Genomic DNA, 15,534 nt, shown 5'->3' on the forward strand with positions numbered 1-15,534 from the left:
TGCACCATCATGCATTGGGATCTCAAACCAGAATTCGAATGAGCAGGGGAGACTGCGGGAACTATGGGATAGCTACCCACAGTGCAACACTCCGGAAATTGACGCTAGCCTCAGTACATGGACACACACCACCGAATTAATGTGCTTAGTGTGGCCGCGTGCACGCAACTTTATACAATCTGTTTTACAAAACCAGTTTCTGTAAAATCGAAATAATCCTGTAGTGTAGACATACCCTGTGTAAGCTAGCCACTAGAGGTGGGTAAAGAGCCACAACATTATTAACTATGGCTTACGCTTGCAATGCCACTTTTGTATATCTAAGCTATTATTAGGGTGCAACTGAGATCACAGAAATCCGTAAAGGATATAGTTAAGCAAAAAGAAAATAAAGGAATACCAGAAGGATTATCAGAGAAACTAAAGAGATGTGAAGTGCTGAGGGAAAAAAGGTATATTAAATGCAACCTACCTTTGATGTCAATGAATCGATTGAAAAATCGAATTGGGTTGAGAGAGAAAAAGTGGGCCAGATCCTTCATCCCAACTCTGTAAGGATTTCTGTCATCGAGCTTTAAGTGTGTGTGCACAGAAAGGCGTAGATCCTTTTCTATTTCTTTACACAATTTGTCCAGCAAGTGCTGTTCAAGGGAGTGACAAAAATGATGCTAAGAGTCCATTCAAAATCCTATTTTAATAGAGATGAAATTTGCCTACAGAGCAAGAAGGCTGATGACACTAAGTGACTGTGACTTCATCTTAGAAATAAGTGAAGCTGCAGCATAAAGTCCTTGTTTGAAAATTTCAGAGAGTTCCAGGGACTGAAACTAGCACTAGCAAAAGAAATCATGTTGATGCCCTAGTGGTCAAACACAGGACTAATTCAGAAACTACATGGATAGCTACTTGTTATTAGGGATAATATGAGATGCCCAACTTCTAAATCCGGGGTAGGCAACCTATGGCACATGTTCCGCAGGTGGCATGCGAGCTGATTTTCAGTGGCACTCACACTGCCTGGGTCCTGGCCACCGGTCCGGGGGGGCTCTGAATTTTAATTTAATTTTAAATGAAGCTTCTTAAACATTTTAAAAACCTTAGTTACTTTACATACAATAGTTTAGTTATATATTACAGACTTATAGAAAGAGCCCTTCTAAAAATGTTAAAATGTATTACTGGCACGCAAAACCTTAAATTAGAGTGACTGTACAAAGACTTGGCAGACCACTTCTGAAAGGTTCTAAATGAACAGTGTCAGTTCTAGGAGACCCATTTACATTGACTAATCAGGAGGATTTAGAATGTTTTTGTGGCCAAGTGAGACTTCTACAATTTTTTACACCAGTGCAGTTCCTACCTAGATTTAAGCAGAGGCCCATCCATTCCCTGCAAACACACACACCCATCACTGTGACCATTCAAACTAATTAAAAAACCCATTTGGCTTCAACTAAATTCAAACCATGTTTGTTACAACAGCTCAGATGGGACCAATAATATGTGATGGACAAGGTGGTTGCAAGCCACCAGTGCCTGTTTGCAATCCTAGGCTGAGAACCCCTGGTTTATATAATGAGTCTCTAACAGATGTGACTTACTAAGAAAAGTGTGGTTCATTTCCAATAAGACTTCATACAGTTTAGAAAAACCTTCAATATATTATTTTGTCTGAGATTTCTCTAGAATCCCAGAATAGATTACATTTGCTGTGGGACTGGACAGAGAGGAAGAGTGGTCCAGTGATTAAATCACTAGCTAAGGACTTGAGAGATCTGGGTTCAATTCCCTGCTCTTCCTGTGTGACCCTGAGCAAGTTACTTAGTCTCTGTGTGTCAGCATCTGTAAAATGGGGATAATATTCCTTCTCTAACTCACAGGGATACTGTGAAAACTGATATATTAAAAAACTAAAGTACTCAGATACTATGGTAACAAGGCCAGGTAAGAACATGAGATTGAGAAAATGTTCATTTTCTCATTTATCACCATACTTCACAGCAGTCTCAAGGTCTTCTATACAGGTTTTATAGAAAATTCTAAATTTCAGTCAATAAAAGCTGACTTTAATACACAATCCAAATAAACTGTCACCGTTAGACCCACTCACAGTAAACCCCGAACTTGTACAATTACCTCATTTAAAACTTCCATGATTTCTTTGTCATAGCACTCCAGAAGTACCTCATAGGACTCCAAGTGTCTTGAATGCATCATAGCAGGAACACAGTTCCGTAATGCACTAAACATGTACTAAAAAACCAGAAAGAAACTAATATGCAACCCGTAAGACAGACATGTCAACAAACATCTCAAAATATTTACAACGTAAAGGCTAAAATCAGCCCAATTTAAACAGTTTAAAATCTCAAATCCAAAGAACAAGGATCACTTTCTAGTTGATTTCATATGAATAGTCACTACAATAATGTAAAACCTAACAGACTGTAGCTTTAAGCTCTTTAAAAATAATCTGACTGGAAGACTGATGGATTCAGTTATCCTAAAACAAAGAAGGAAATAATGTTAAGTACCGTAAGCCAATTTGAATTGACTATCTGTTGTTATCGTCCCCACCCCCCAATCATTAGATTAACTAACAAGTATTCAGTTCTAGCTTTTTGCAAGTCCATTACTTAAAACAGCGATTAAACATAAATTAGTCAGAGTGGATCACACAAGTGATCCATCAAGTTTAACATCCTGGACCAGTGGTTCATCCCAGTAAAAGCCAATATCGGATGCTTGTGAGTCAGTTTTAAAAAAAAGTTATAACGCAGTTATCTAGTTATGCAATATTGCACAAGGAGAGGATAAAACTCCAGTATGGCCCCTACAGTAACTCTTTGGAACCCAGGCAATAAGTACCTTATAAATACCTAAGTATAAAAATAGATGCACACTGAACCAAAAGATTACTAAGATTTTTCCAATTTTTGTTTTAAATCTGCCAAAGACCTTAATTTAAAAACGAAATGACGGAAGGGCAGGATAAGAAGAGATAGATGAACCGCTGTAAGTGATGCCTCCTATTTAAAGTACTAGTTGAGATTTACAGAGCAATTTATCAGACATGCCTTTCATTAATTTTAAAAGGAAGATAAGTTTATCTAAACCCCTTTAATGCTCTGAAAAATCTCACCCACAGTTATTTAAAAATCACAAGTCCAGTGTTAGTTACAATTGTTTTACAATTTTAGTGGTTTTCTTCCCCCGTCTCCCCAGTTCAGTAAGCCACTCTAACTGAACAATTAGGGGTATTTTGTATTTACCTGTAATCTAGATGCATCAACTGCATTTTCATACACATCATCTAAATAAATTGGGAAGACTGCTCGATGCCAGTACAAGAAGCAACAATCACACTGTGTTCGGATGCTAAAATGCAAGATATTAGTTATTAAACAAAAACCCGAAGCAGCGCAAAAGAACATGTAAAGGATGGTGAACTGCACGTCAGCAAGACCATATTTTTGCAGCATTGCCCCCTTTTTTGTTTTTTACAATCATCTATGCCACAGGTTATTTCATAGCACTAATGCTCAAGATACACATGTACATGGTATTTATTATTTTTCCACTGGCCTTCAAACGAAAATGTAAGCTCTTTGATAAATGGATGCCCATTTTCACTATCATATCTGTAAGCACCATATCAAGCTACTGAAATGCTGTTTCAAAGTATACCATACCTAACCTCTGTAATGATATCTTTATGCTTCCTACAGCAACATTATAGTAAAGGAATTATTCTTGTCTCTGATTATATGATGTACACCAGCAGGGCCGGCTCCGCCCCAAGCAGCAAAGTGAGGGGGGAAAAAAAAAAGAAAGCCGATCGGTGGCACTTCGGCGGCAGCTAAATCGCGTCACTTCGTTCTTCGGCGGCAATTCAGCAGCAGGTCCTTTGCGCCCTCTCTTCCTCTTCGGTGGCAGCTCAAAGAGGAAGAGGGGAACTGAGGGGCCTGCCGCTGAAGACCTGGATGTGCTGCCTCTTTCCATTGGCTGCCCCAAGCACCTGCTTCCTTCACTGGTGCCTGGAGCTGGCCTGTACACCATTGCCAAAATGCTGAGCCACATGCAGACAAGCATCTTCCTCACTGATGCTAGTAATAGATACTGAACTAGAAAATGCTGACAATTTATAAAGCATTAAGAAGGTACAGTGTCATGGTACAAATTTATTTACATTACTGGAGTTTATATGACGTGCTGAAAGTACATGGGTAGGTCCACATACCATCAAGTTTCTATGAATAAAATTTGTGTTTGCACAAAATCACTGCTGAACATTTCACAGCCAGTTACACTTTATAGCAGCTTAGGAGGTAGGTGTTTATGTAAAATGCAACATACTGCAGGAAACCTAATCTTTAATACGGAGGTATAAAAACCAAGGTCATAGGTTCCAAAAGTGATGGTCCATGTCAAATCAAACAAAAAGCAGGGTGCACCATCAACAAGACCTGCATTTCTGCAAGCTACTCCTCCTTATTAAAGATTAGGGAAGCCACAGACTTCATTATAGAATTCTGTGGCCCACATGCTGGCCAACGCTCGTCTTCAATGTACATGAAAACAGTCAATTATATGTAGCTAAGTGTAGAACACAGACCATCCTGCAAGATTTCATAAACTGCATCATGAAATCTCAACACACAAGCTGACACTGCTTTCTCCCCTCCCCCCATCCTTTTGTGCTGCTTACCGCTCCTTAAGTTCACTGATTAAGTCCAGTTTCTTCATAACTACTTGGAGGGGAAGCAGCTCTTCATCTTTAAATGTTTTCTGTTAAGAGAAAAAAAAACAGCAGAGGAAAATGGGCACACTCATTTATTGCTTAACTGGAAAATAACAATTACTTTTAAAGTTGTCACAACAGTTGAGTGATAAAGCTGTTTACTACAGCTAACAAGGTAACACCCAGTAGTGAGGGTTTGAGCAATAGCTGCACTTACCATCTGTGTGCCCACACTCAGTGCAAGGGAAACAATAAGGCGCCTCTGTTTTGTACTTGGCCCGTTGAGGGTATTCTCAGCCAATACCAGAGCAGAGAGCACATCCAGGCACTGCTCACTGTATTTTTTGTCGGAAATTACTCTTTTCTTGATGGGAGAAACAAAAATAGCAGCTCACGTTTCATATTCATGGAAAAGTTATCAGAGACCAAAAGCAGCAGCCTATTCTTTTATTTGAAAATCTGGGCACTTGTCACACCATTTCCAATAATATTTTATAAATTAGGCTTTTTGAACCAAGCTAAGTGAATCCAGATTACTTCCTCTCCCAAATGTAATTGGATTCTCTATTGTAAGTGCTGGTAAATATACATAACTCAGCACGGGCATAAGACAGGTATACAGTAAGCAAGCATTGTGCAAGCGTGCACATAGCTTTGCATGTACACATCACTTCTGCTGTATACAGTATCCCTAGTGTTCCTGTAGGAGCGCTTTCTTTCACTAGGAAGAAATTCAGCAATGCCCAACTTTATGGGCTGAATAACCACAAATCTGTAAGCGCACATGTGAAGAAAGTCCCCAAGACAACCTGCACTTTTCTATGATATTGTGTAAATGGAAAAACATAGCAAGGACCAACTGCCAAAGTGAGCTCCCAATTCTGCTCTCACTGCAGTATGTGGAATTTTTTGCAATGGACTTCAGTGGGAATGTGATCAGTGACTGGTTAGGAAGCTAGGCTCATATTTAGGAGCATGGATTTGTTTCAGAAGAGGTATGACTCCCTGCAAGATTTGGTGCAATAGGAGGTTATAAGGATATATGCTCAGCTTGAAACTCTTCCCCTTCTGTGCTGTCAGATGCTCCAGGTACATGCAGCAAAACAACTGCTGTGCTGCGGAATACACTAGGTACACCTTAATGCTGCATTAATTTGGAAAAGCACATTAACAAATTAGCAGGTACCACAGAGGGCCTGCAGTACGTGACTTTATGCTGCTTACTGATACGAGCCTTTTGTTTACCTTTTAAAAAGGGAATTAAACAAACATCAATCGATTCATACAATGAGGGGGGTGGTAATCTCCTGGTATCTGTTTGACATACATATCTTTTAGTGCGCTTGGATCATATTGCTATTTTTTAAGCTTCGAATTTATCTAAAGCTGTAAAAAAACTATAGAACAATTATCTGATCATATGGGTATTGCCTATTTTTAAAGCATGTGTAATTTTCATAGCAGCTTTATTGTTTCAGACAGGTTTGCTGGTTCTCTGTTCAACAGTGATTCCTTTGAAATGTGTTTGATCTGTTTATTAAACTAAAACAAACATTTTCTTTATACTCAAAATGTGATAGAGGAGATGCGCTAGATTATAGCTAAGTTTCTATTGCATATATTAAGTAAGAATCTGAAAAATATGCACATCTACTGTTTAAATATATAATGTATTTAACACCGAGCAGAATTATGCGCACAAACAGGAGAAATGGAAAATCCAATAGCACCATTTACATCATGCATGTATCTTCCTTTAGAGTTCAGCTGCAAGAGAACATATATACTAGCATTTCACATCAGAGAGCTAAGCTGAAATCCCATTTTTCCCTTGGCCCACATAACGTAGTTCAGAAATCCAAGGACAGCAAGTGTTCCAAGTGAGGTGCATTAGTCCCACTTCTGGGGAAGTTTGCACAGCACCTGTGTACATTTTATATCAGACAACTGGCACTTCCATAAGCATTAAATTTTTCCTACCATTTCCTTTCAAAGAAGTTTAACAATGTACAGTAATCATTGAAAGTACTGAATATGTGAAGTCCTAAAACTAACAGTCTGCATGCTTATACATACCATCACAATCACTTTAATAAAGTAACAGTAAAGTAATAAAGTAACAACGAATAGGCAGGCTAAATGAACAAACAGCACCATGTGATTAACTAAAAAAATTAATTGCAATTAAAAAATTAATCGCAATTAATGGCAATTTTAATCGTATTGTTAAACAGAATACCAATTGAAATTTATTAAATATTTTGGATGTTTTTCTACATTTTCATATATATTGTATTCTGAGTTGTAATTGAAATCCAAGTGCACACATTTTTGATTACCAATATTTGCACTGTACAAATGACAAAAACAAAATAAATAGCATTTTTCAATTCACCTCATACAAGTACTGTAGTGCAATTTCTGTCGTGAAAATGCAACTTAAAAAAGTATATTTTTTATTTTGTTACATAACTGCATTCAAAAACAAAACAATGTAAAGCTTCAGAGCCTACAATAAGCAGGCAGCATTATCGCCTGCAAATGTAAACAAACTTGTTTGTCTGAGCGATTGGCTGAACAAGAAGTAGGACTGAGTGGACTTGCAGGCTCTAAAATTTTACATTGTTTTATCTTTGAATGCAGGTTTTTTAGTACATAATTCTACATTTGTAAGTTCAACTTTCATGATAAAGAGATTGTACTACAGTATTTGTACTAGGTGAATTGAAAAATACTATTTTGTTTTTTATAGTGTAAATACTTGTAATAAAAAATAAATATAAAGTGAGCATTGTACACTTTGTATTCTGTGTTGTATTTGAAATTAATATATTTGAAAATGTAGAAAACATCCAAAAATATTTAAATAAATTGTACTCTATTATTGTTTAACAGCACGATTAATCACAAATTAAATTTTTGAATCACTTGATAGCCCTAGTCACAGGAAATGATCAGAAGAAGGCCAAGATAAGAGGAGCAAGTGACTAGAAGAATGTAGAGAGAGAGTGTACCACTGGAGGAAGAAAGAGGAGCGACATAACAAGATTATCATCTTTGTTGCATCTCAGTACAGTGCCTAGAACAATGGGGTCCTTATTCTTGATTGGGGTTCTTAAATGCTATAATAATAATAGCAGCAATAGAAATCATAATAGACAGGGTGGAGCGAGACCACAGACAGTTTCAAATCAAGTGAATTATGTAATCTCTCATTCCAAATCAAAATTAAACTATTGAGGGTGACATAGGATTCCATACCTTGAAACTTGGATTACATACCTTGGCTACAGAAATAGAGTTAAGAGCCTGATGCTGGAGATGCTGAGTTATATGAGTCACAGAATCTGCCACAACCATACTTCTTCTATAAAATGTATGTTCTATTGCCTGCAGTCAGTTCCAAAACACAGTGGTTCATATTAATTATAATTTGACAATCTAAGCAATTTCTTTCTATACTAACCACATCATCCACCTGACAATATAGGATTTCCCTTCACCACTCTTGTATTTTATATTAACTGGAGAAGCTGAACACCCAAAACTTTTGCAAAAAATCAGGCCACTTATTAAGGTATCCATATATGGTTTTCAGACTTTAACTAGAGGTAACCATTTCTCTTTAAAAATCTTAGCCCTGTGTGTTTTCTCTACTTCAGCTCAACTTTTGAAAGATACTCTTCAAAACAGTGAACATCTTTCCCTGCAAAAAAAATAGGATTGAGATAAAAAGCAAACTGTGGAGGTGTTTAGAAATTACATAAATATACTTTCGCTTTCTCTCCTCCATCCCATCCAATCTTTTAGCAGTCACTTTGACACATTTTATCACTCCGTTCTTTGCATGTGGTGTCTCACAGCAGCTGTAAGATGATACTTAGATGAAATCATAATGCCAATCCTATAACCTACCTTGAGAAGTTCCACAAGTCTGCATAATGCTTTCACTGAAGTTTTGGTCATAGGTTTTTGCATTGACATGTAGAGATTCATCGTGGTTTTAATGATGGTGCTAAGGCTGTAAGCATAAAGAAAACCCTAGAAACAAATTGGGAGAGAAAAAGAATCTCCACAGTAATTCCAGACAAGTAAATATTCTCTATTGTTTTTATTACCATACAGAACATAAATTCTTGCCTTTTTGCTAGCCCTCCAGAGCATATGCCGCTCTCTCATGGACAGTCCAAGCTTATATAGTCACATGAAAATGGAAGTGAACATCTGTCAGTCAGTTTGTAATTATGAAGAAGCAAAGAAATCTGCAAGTCATTACACAACTAACTATAGCTTTAGAAACAATCAACACAATTAAATCACAAGCCAATGAAACAAGCATTCAGACAGACTAATCACAGTTCAAGTTCACTGTAACCCAGCTAGGGTCACCAGATGTCCCAATATTCGAGGCTTTGTCTTATATACGCAACTATACTGCCCTGCCACCCCCACCCCCAAAAAAAGTGTACCGATTTTTCACATTTGCTATGTGGTCACGCTAAACCCAACCAAGAGAGGCATCAAGATGGAGAAATTGAACTTGGATGAGCAAAAACAGTTGCAAAGTCTCCAAGAGATAAGTGAAATCAGCAAGATATGAAGTCCTTGTAAAGCTCTACAACTTCTTTAAAAATCCAAATTTCACAATAAAAAATAAAGAAAGGGAAAACTGAAAAAAACCCAAAGAATATCACTAACATAGACATTAAAATGTGCCAAACTCTTTACATCAATTTAGGCTACATCCAGAACAGCATCCAAGTATTCAAAATACAATTTTCAAATGGAATACAGCAAAAACTTGGAGAAATATAGCAAGTTAAAAGGTGAAACTTTCAATTTGGTATAGAGAAAAATATCACAGCATATTAAAAGTAACTAATCAAAATGAGAAGAATAGATTCTCCCATTGAGATATCTTCAGATATTTATTTATTCTCATTTTAAGGAGAGTTTAAGTATAAAAAAATAAACTTTTCATGTATACTATGAGCCCAGTAGGAAAAAATTCAGTTGATACTGAAGCCTGGAACTAGCAGTATCCATCAACAAAGGCAGAAGTGAGGCCAGAGCTGCTACAAATTAATGGGAAGACATTAGTGTTGTGTGTCTATTGTACATTCTCTATTAAACTTGCATTTATATTCAATCAATGTTTTGTCAGGAAGCTGCATACAGAATGTGCAAGAAATAAATGCAGAAATCATGTACACATACAGCAAAAGAAAATTAACTGTATTAGATGCTAAAGAGATTATCCCAAAACACTGTCATTGAGAGCAACATAATTAGGCAATAGCCTGGTACTTGTATTTATCGTATTCTTATTTCTGGCAATAACTAAATTAGACCCCTGTCCCAGCCCCAGTGTAAGCATCTCAGCATTGACAGTATACTTGAGAAAAAGACTACTTGAATGGGAAATGGGAACTACCTTGGGAAATCACTGAAGCTTCATTGGAAGGATTCCAGCTTCAGCTCATGAAGATTCAGTCAGACATATTATTACTTTTTTCACTTCCCGGAAGGCCCCATTTCTACTATTCTATTCTATACCATACCATTCTAGTTCTATAAAGAACTAGACTGGACAACACATTTGAGAACATATTGCGGGAAAAACCCTGCATTTGCAAGGGAATGCCGAGACGACCACATAACTTCTATAATTCGTTTTCAATATTCACTAGCTTCTTTCTAATCACCCAGTCCCTAATGCAAAAAGCAGCACAAATACACTACATATAATTCAGCTAGCAGCACAATAAGAAATAACCCACCTGTATAAAGACATTACATCTGTTAGAAAGGTCTTCAGAAAACTTATCCATCCGCTGTTCCTTAGACAAGATAGATTCCATTTTTGTCATCCATGAGCTTACAAAGACATAATATGACTGCATCTCTCTGGAGAAAGAAAAATAAAGTTACTCACTCCAGAGAGCAGCTGAATGCCGTTTCCCCTTTTCCATACCAAACATCGATGGCTAGTCCCTCTCAAGGAAAATGCATAGGAATATTCAGTCTCCAAATGCAATACTTTGCTCCCTTTGCAATGGGTACTAGAGTGCCTCAAACACAACCTTAAATGCTCCATAAGGTAAGTATTAGCCTGCATGTGACAAGTGGGGTAACTAAGAAACAGAAGTTAAGAGACTTGCACAAGCTCGAACAATGAATCCAAGGCACAGTCAGAATTAAAACATAGATCTCCTGGTATTTCAGTCCTCCAATTTTCTTAACAGAAAGCCATGTTGCATAAGATCTCATTGTTAATATCTTGAATGAATAGCCCACTTAGATGCACTACATTATTTTTTTTAAAATTAAAAGTAGTGAATAAATCTGCAAAAATAAACTGTGCAAAAAAAATTTAAGTTATTTCAGGGTAAAAAGCTTTACCAAGTTTAAACCATAAAATAAAGAATCTATACCATCTGTTACCATATTAATGTCTGACTCAGTATTGTACAGTTTGTTTTAAATACTGTAGTTGTAGAGGACGGATATACCAATTACACTGGATATTATTAAAAAATCATTAAAAGTTAAGAACATAAGAATGGCTACACTGGGTCAGACCAATGGTCCAACTGGCCTGGTATCCTGTCTTCCAACAGTAGCCAGTGTCAGATGCTTCAGGGCAAATGATCAGAACAAGGCAATTATCAAATGACCTCTCTCTTTTCATCCACTCCCAGCTTCTGGCAGTCAGACGTTTAAGAACACCCAGAACATGTGGTTGCATCTCTGACCATCTTGGTTAATAGTCAATGATGGACATGTCCTCCATGATTTAGTTCTCTTTTGAGCCCAGTTACACTTTTGGCCTTCACAACTTCCACAGGCAAGGAGTTCCACAGGTTGACTGTGCATTGTATGAAGTACATCCTTATGTTTGTTTTAAACTTGCTGCCTATTAATTTCATTTGGTGACCCCCTAGTTCTTGTGTTATGAGAAGTAGTAAATGACTCTTCCCTATTCACTTCCTCCACGCCATTCATAATTTTATAGACCTCTATCATATTCCCCCCTTAATTATCTCTTTTGTAAACTGAACAGTCCCAGTCTTTTTAATCACTTCTCCTCATACGGAAGCTGTTCCATACTCCTAATCAGTTTTGTTGCCCTTCTCCGTAACATTCCCAATATTAATATATCTTTTTTGAGATGGAGTGACCAGAACTGGACACCGCATTCAAGGTATGAACATACAGTGGATTTATACAGTGGCATTATGATATTATCTAATTCCTTTCCTAATAGTTCCTAAAATTCTGTTAACGTTTTTTTTTGACTGGTGCTCACCATTGAGCAGATATTTTCAGAGAAGTATCCACAGTCACTTGAAGATCTTTCTTGCGTAGTAACAGCTAATTTGGAGCCCATCATTTTGTATGTATCACTGGAATTAATTTTTCCAAAGTGTATTACATTTTGCATTTATCAACAATGAATTTCACCTGCCATTTTGTTGTCCAGTCACCTAGTTTTGTGAGATCCCATTGCAACTCTTCACAGACAGCTTTGGACTTAACCATCGCGTCATTTTGTATTGTCTGAAAACTTTGCCACCTGTTTACCCCCTTTTCCAGCTCTTTTATGAATATGTTGTATAGCATTGGTCCCAGTACAGATCCTTGGGGGACCCTGCTATTTCACCTCTCTCCATTGGGAAAACTGACTGTTTATTCCTATACTTTGTTTCCTATCCTTTAACTAGTTATGGATCCATGAGAGGACCTTCCCTCCTATCCCATGACTGCTTAATTTGCTTAAGAGTGTTTGATGTGGGACCTTATAAAAGGCTTTCTGAAAGTCCAAGTACACTATTATCAAGTGGATCTCCCTGCCCACATGCTTGTTGAAACCCTCAAAGAATTCTAACAGACTGAGGCATGATTTCCCTTTGTAAAAGGCACGTTGACTTTTCCCCAGTATATCATGTTCATCTATGTTCTTCTAAGTTTGTTAATGATAATAAGCAGTATCTCAAAAGGTGAAGTCCTTTATAAAACCTACTTGGTAAGTAACTGAGCCTTCTGTTGTAGAAAATTCTCCCTTTGAGTTTTAATCGCATGATGGCTTCTCCTATCCAGAAGTTTGGCAGCAGCTGGCATTTTCTGGATTAGAAAGTTATCAGCAAACCAAATAATATTAGCAGTTAATGTGATGGCTGGCACCTAGAGCACCAAAAGAGGGAAAAAATTAAAATCAAACGAACGGGGTAGCAATTCCTAATAATTATATATAATTATGATTGAATTAATGAAATTAATTCCAGTTACAAAAATCTAAAAATCAACATTATACCACCCCGTACAAGCTCAGAATCTTTTTACTTGCACTATTTGTTATACATCAGAAAGAATGCAAAACTTTAAAAGTATTAATCAACTATTCCTTGTATGCAGCACAAGAGCTATGTGGAAAAAAAGAAGTTCCTGCCCTGAAAAGCATATATTTACATCAATATGTAGAATTATTATTGTAAATGTTTCCCAGGTGTGTTAAGGCACGCACTGCTCATGTGTTCATGTATTTTGAATGAGCTACAATAAATTCTACAGTAGCCAAGATTTTTCATTTTCCACTAATGCCAGGAAATGGTAACATCTTACGGCCAAAGTGTTAAGGTACAAAGTCTTTCCTCAGTCCCCTAATGTACTAGAAAAAATACACATACAGAAACCACAATAAAAAATATTTTCTCTCAAGAACATTAACTATCTTTAATAAAATCACAACATTTCACTTTTGTAACTTAGCCAAGCTTGTAACCCAATCTAAAACCAGCAAGAGAGGAAATAAGTTAACTTTACCCAAAATTAAGCTTTTAAAAAGTTAGAATAAAATCAAAGCTGATACATCAAATACTGATAGCAAAGAAATAGAGATGGGATAGATACAACCTCCTTTTGTACTCAGAACAATTATGTTTTATTCTTGAAAAACCTAACCATACTGCATTTTAATAAAAACTAAAATATATTTAATTTCATTTTGCTTTTAATATATTTTTAAAATTATTAAAGGAAACAGCAAAATCTTCACCTTTTTGCCAATGTCCAGTAACGATTTGTAAAATTTCTTGTCTACTGTCCGAAAAATCTGAAAATGCAGTACGAAGAGACCACAAATTCCTACGTACTTATCTCTCTGGTCAATTTCTGAGGGTTCACCTTGTATAAATACATACAGAAGAAAATATTTTTGAAATCTGTTTCTAGACAAATATAAAAACTTATACAAACAATGAAGTCTGCATGAAAAAAAGTACATCTTGAATTACCAAGTTTAGCTTCCACATTTGCAAAAATTGTGCGAATACTATGTGCAAACTCTTCAGCAAAAGTGCTATTCTTCGAGACAGCCACTCCTCCATTGAGAGAGTCAAACTGTTGTTCTATACAGGCCTGAAAGAAAACAAGACTCATTTACAATGCTAAATCCATGAAGTCTGGGCATCCAATGAATATTGTTATTGCAAATAGGTTGTCTCATAGCATGAATCTGTAAAGTCACAGTTTCAATTTAAAACACAGCTGAAGTCAATGTTCAAATGTGTTTTGTCTGGTTCATTACACTGAATGAATTTTAGTATTAGGGGATAAGAATTATTTTTTTTTAGCAAGAATGTGGGCTTTATGCTCTGTTATTGATTGGTTTTGCTTATGTAAGGCACTCAGACAATTCAGTTATGGGAAACTATATACATTTCCAGAATAAAATACATTACTAAAAAGCTCTTGGCTGATCAAGGACATTGCCTCATTTGTTTTTAGGATGTGAATCATGAAGCTGAAATGTTCAACAACAGGACAGACATGATATTGTAACTTTAGTAAGGAAAGAGCAAAAGTATGTTGGTGGATATATTGGAAAATATTTACTAGATTTATAATTTTGTTTTAATATTTTCTTCACGTTCTTTGTTCTGGTCAAGGAGGAAGAAAGTTGTCTTGCTTGCATACCGGACAAATTCCCATTGAGCCATCCAAAATTAAACATACAATAAAGTCTTTGTGTACATGTGACATCAGAGAGAATTAAAATGGAAAATTCTTAGATAGCTGGCAATACGATTCCATGAAGAAGCATTTCTCTCTGAATAAACTGAACTATGTTTGACAATAAATTGTACTTATAATTAGCATCTAGGAAGTTATTTGTAGGAGGAGAGGACTGACATTAATTAGGATATAACAATTACAAAAGACCTAAATGTAACATAACATACAATGTTTATCTTGTTTCAATGCTTGTTTACAATTTAAAATTTAAGTATAAGGGCCAGATCCTCAGTATAGTGTATTTCAGCATAGTTCCATTGGGACAATGCAGCTACACTGATTCCCACCATCTGAGCCCCTTTAATTTCCATATTTAAAATTTACGAGAGATTTTACTTAAAACAAAGATCTCCATGCCAGCAGCCCACCCTACCCACCCGAACGAGGAATGGGAACTCAGCCGGATCGATGCCGTAGGTCTAGCCAACTGCCTGTTTAGGAGGTAAGGAAGGAACTTTTCCTCCAATTGGTGGAGGACCAGGGAGTTTTGTGCCTGGCTCGCAGCACCTGCAAGCCAGAGTGGGTTAAGTAGGAACGCGCATGATACCTAACTGAGGTACTGGGTGGTTCTGTTTACTTGTTGCAACTTGAAGCTGGTTTCCAGTACAGATGAGAGAATACAATGAATGGTTCCCTGTAGGAATGACCCCGGGCCCACAGGCCTGGGTGCTCCTTTAATTGGGGCATTTTGTTCTTGCTTGCAAGCTGGGCACACCCGG

General features: G+C 36.8%; 1 protein-coding gene across 4 annotated transcripts in view; it reads right to left on the bottom strand.

Annotated features, from left to right (window-relative positions):
• The window catches only part of WASHC4 (WASH complex subunit 4), a 69,529-nt gene that overhangs the window by 27,650 nt on the left and 26,345 nt on the right, over positions 1 to 15,534 (bottom strand). For all 4 annotated transcript variants that reach the window (XR_012656409.1, XM_032787254.2, XM_032787256.2 and 1 more), the window contains 11 exons: positions 14,035 to 14,158; positions 13,797 to 13,924; positions 12,765 to 12,925; positions 10,522 to 10,648; positions 8,657 to 8,782; positions 8,024 to 8,131; positions 4,959 to 5,105; positions 4,709 to 4,788; positions 3,273 to 3,378; positions 2,137 to 2,253; positions 473 to 641 (listed from right to left, as the gene is read on the bottom strand). Coding sequence is in view for 3 of the 4 variants with exons in the window: in XM_032787254.2 (XP_032643145.1) it covers positions 473 to 641; positions 2,137 to 2,253; positions 3,273 to 3,378; positions 4,709 to 4,788; positions 4,959 to 5,105; positions 8,024 to 8,131; positions 8,657 to 8,782; positions 10,522 to 10,648; positions 12,765 to 12,925; positions 13,797 to 13,924; positions 14,035 to 14,158 (1,393 nt within the window). In the remaining variant the exon portion in view is untranslated. The remainder of the gene's footprint in view (positions 1 to 472; positions 642 to 2,136; positions 2,254 to 3,272; positions 3,379 to 4,708; positions 4,789 to 4,958; positions 5,106 to 8,023; positions 8,132 to 8,656; positions 8,783 to 10,521; positions 10,649 to 12,764; positions 12,926 to 13,796; positions 13,925 to 14,034; positions 14,159 to 15,534) is intronic.

The sequence above is a fragment of the Chelonoidis abingdonii genome, chromosome 1 (genome assembly GCF_003597395.2).
Source record: "Chelonoidis abingdonii isolate Lonesome George chromosome 1, CheloAbing_2.0, whole genome shotgun sequence".
NCBI classification, from domain to species: domain Eukaryota; kingdom Metazoa; phylum Chordata; order Testudines; family Testudinidae; genus Chelonoidis; species Chelonoidis abingdonii.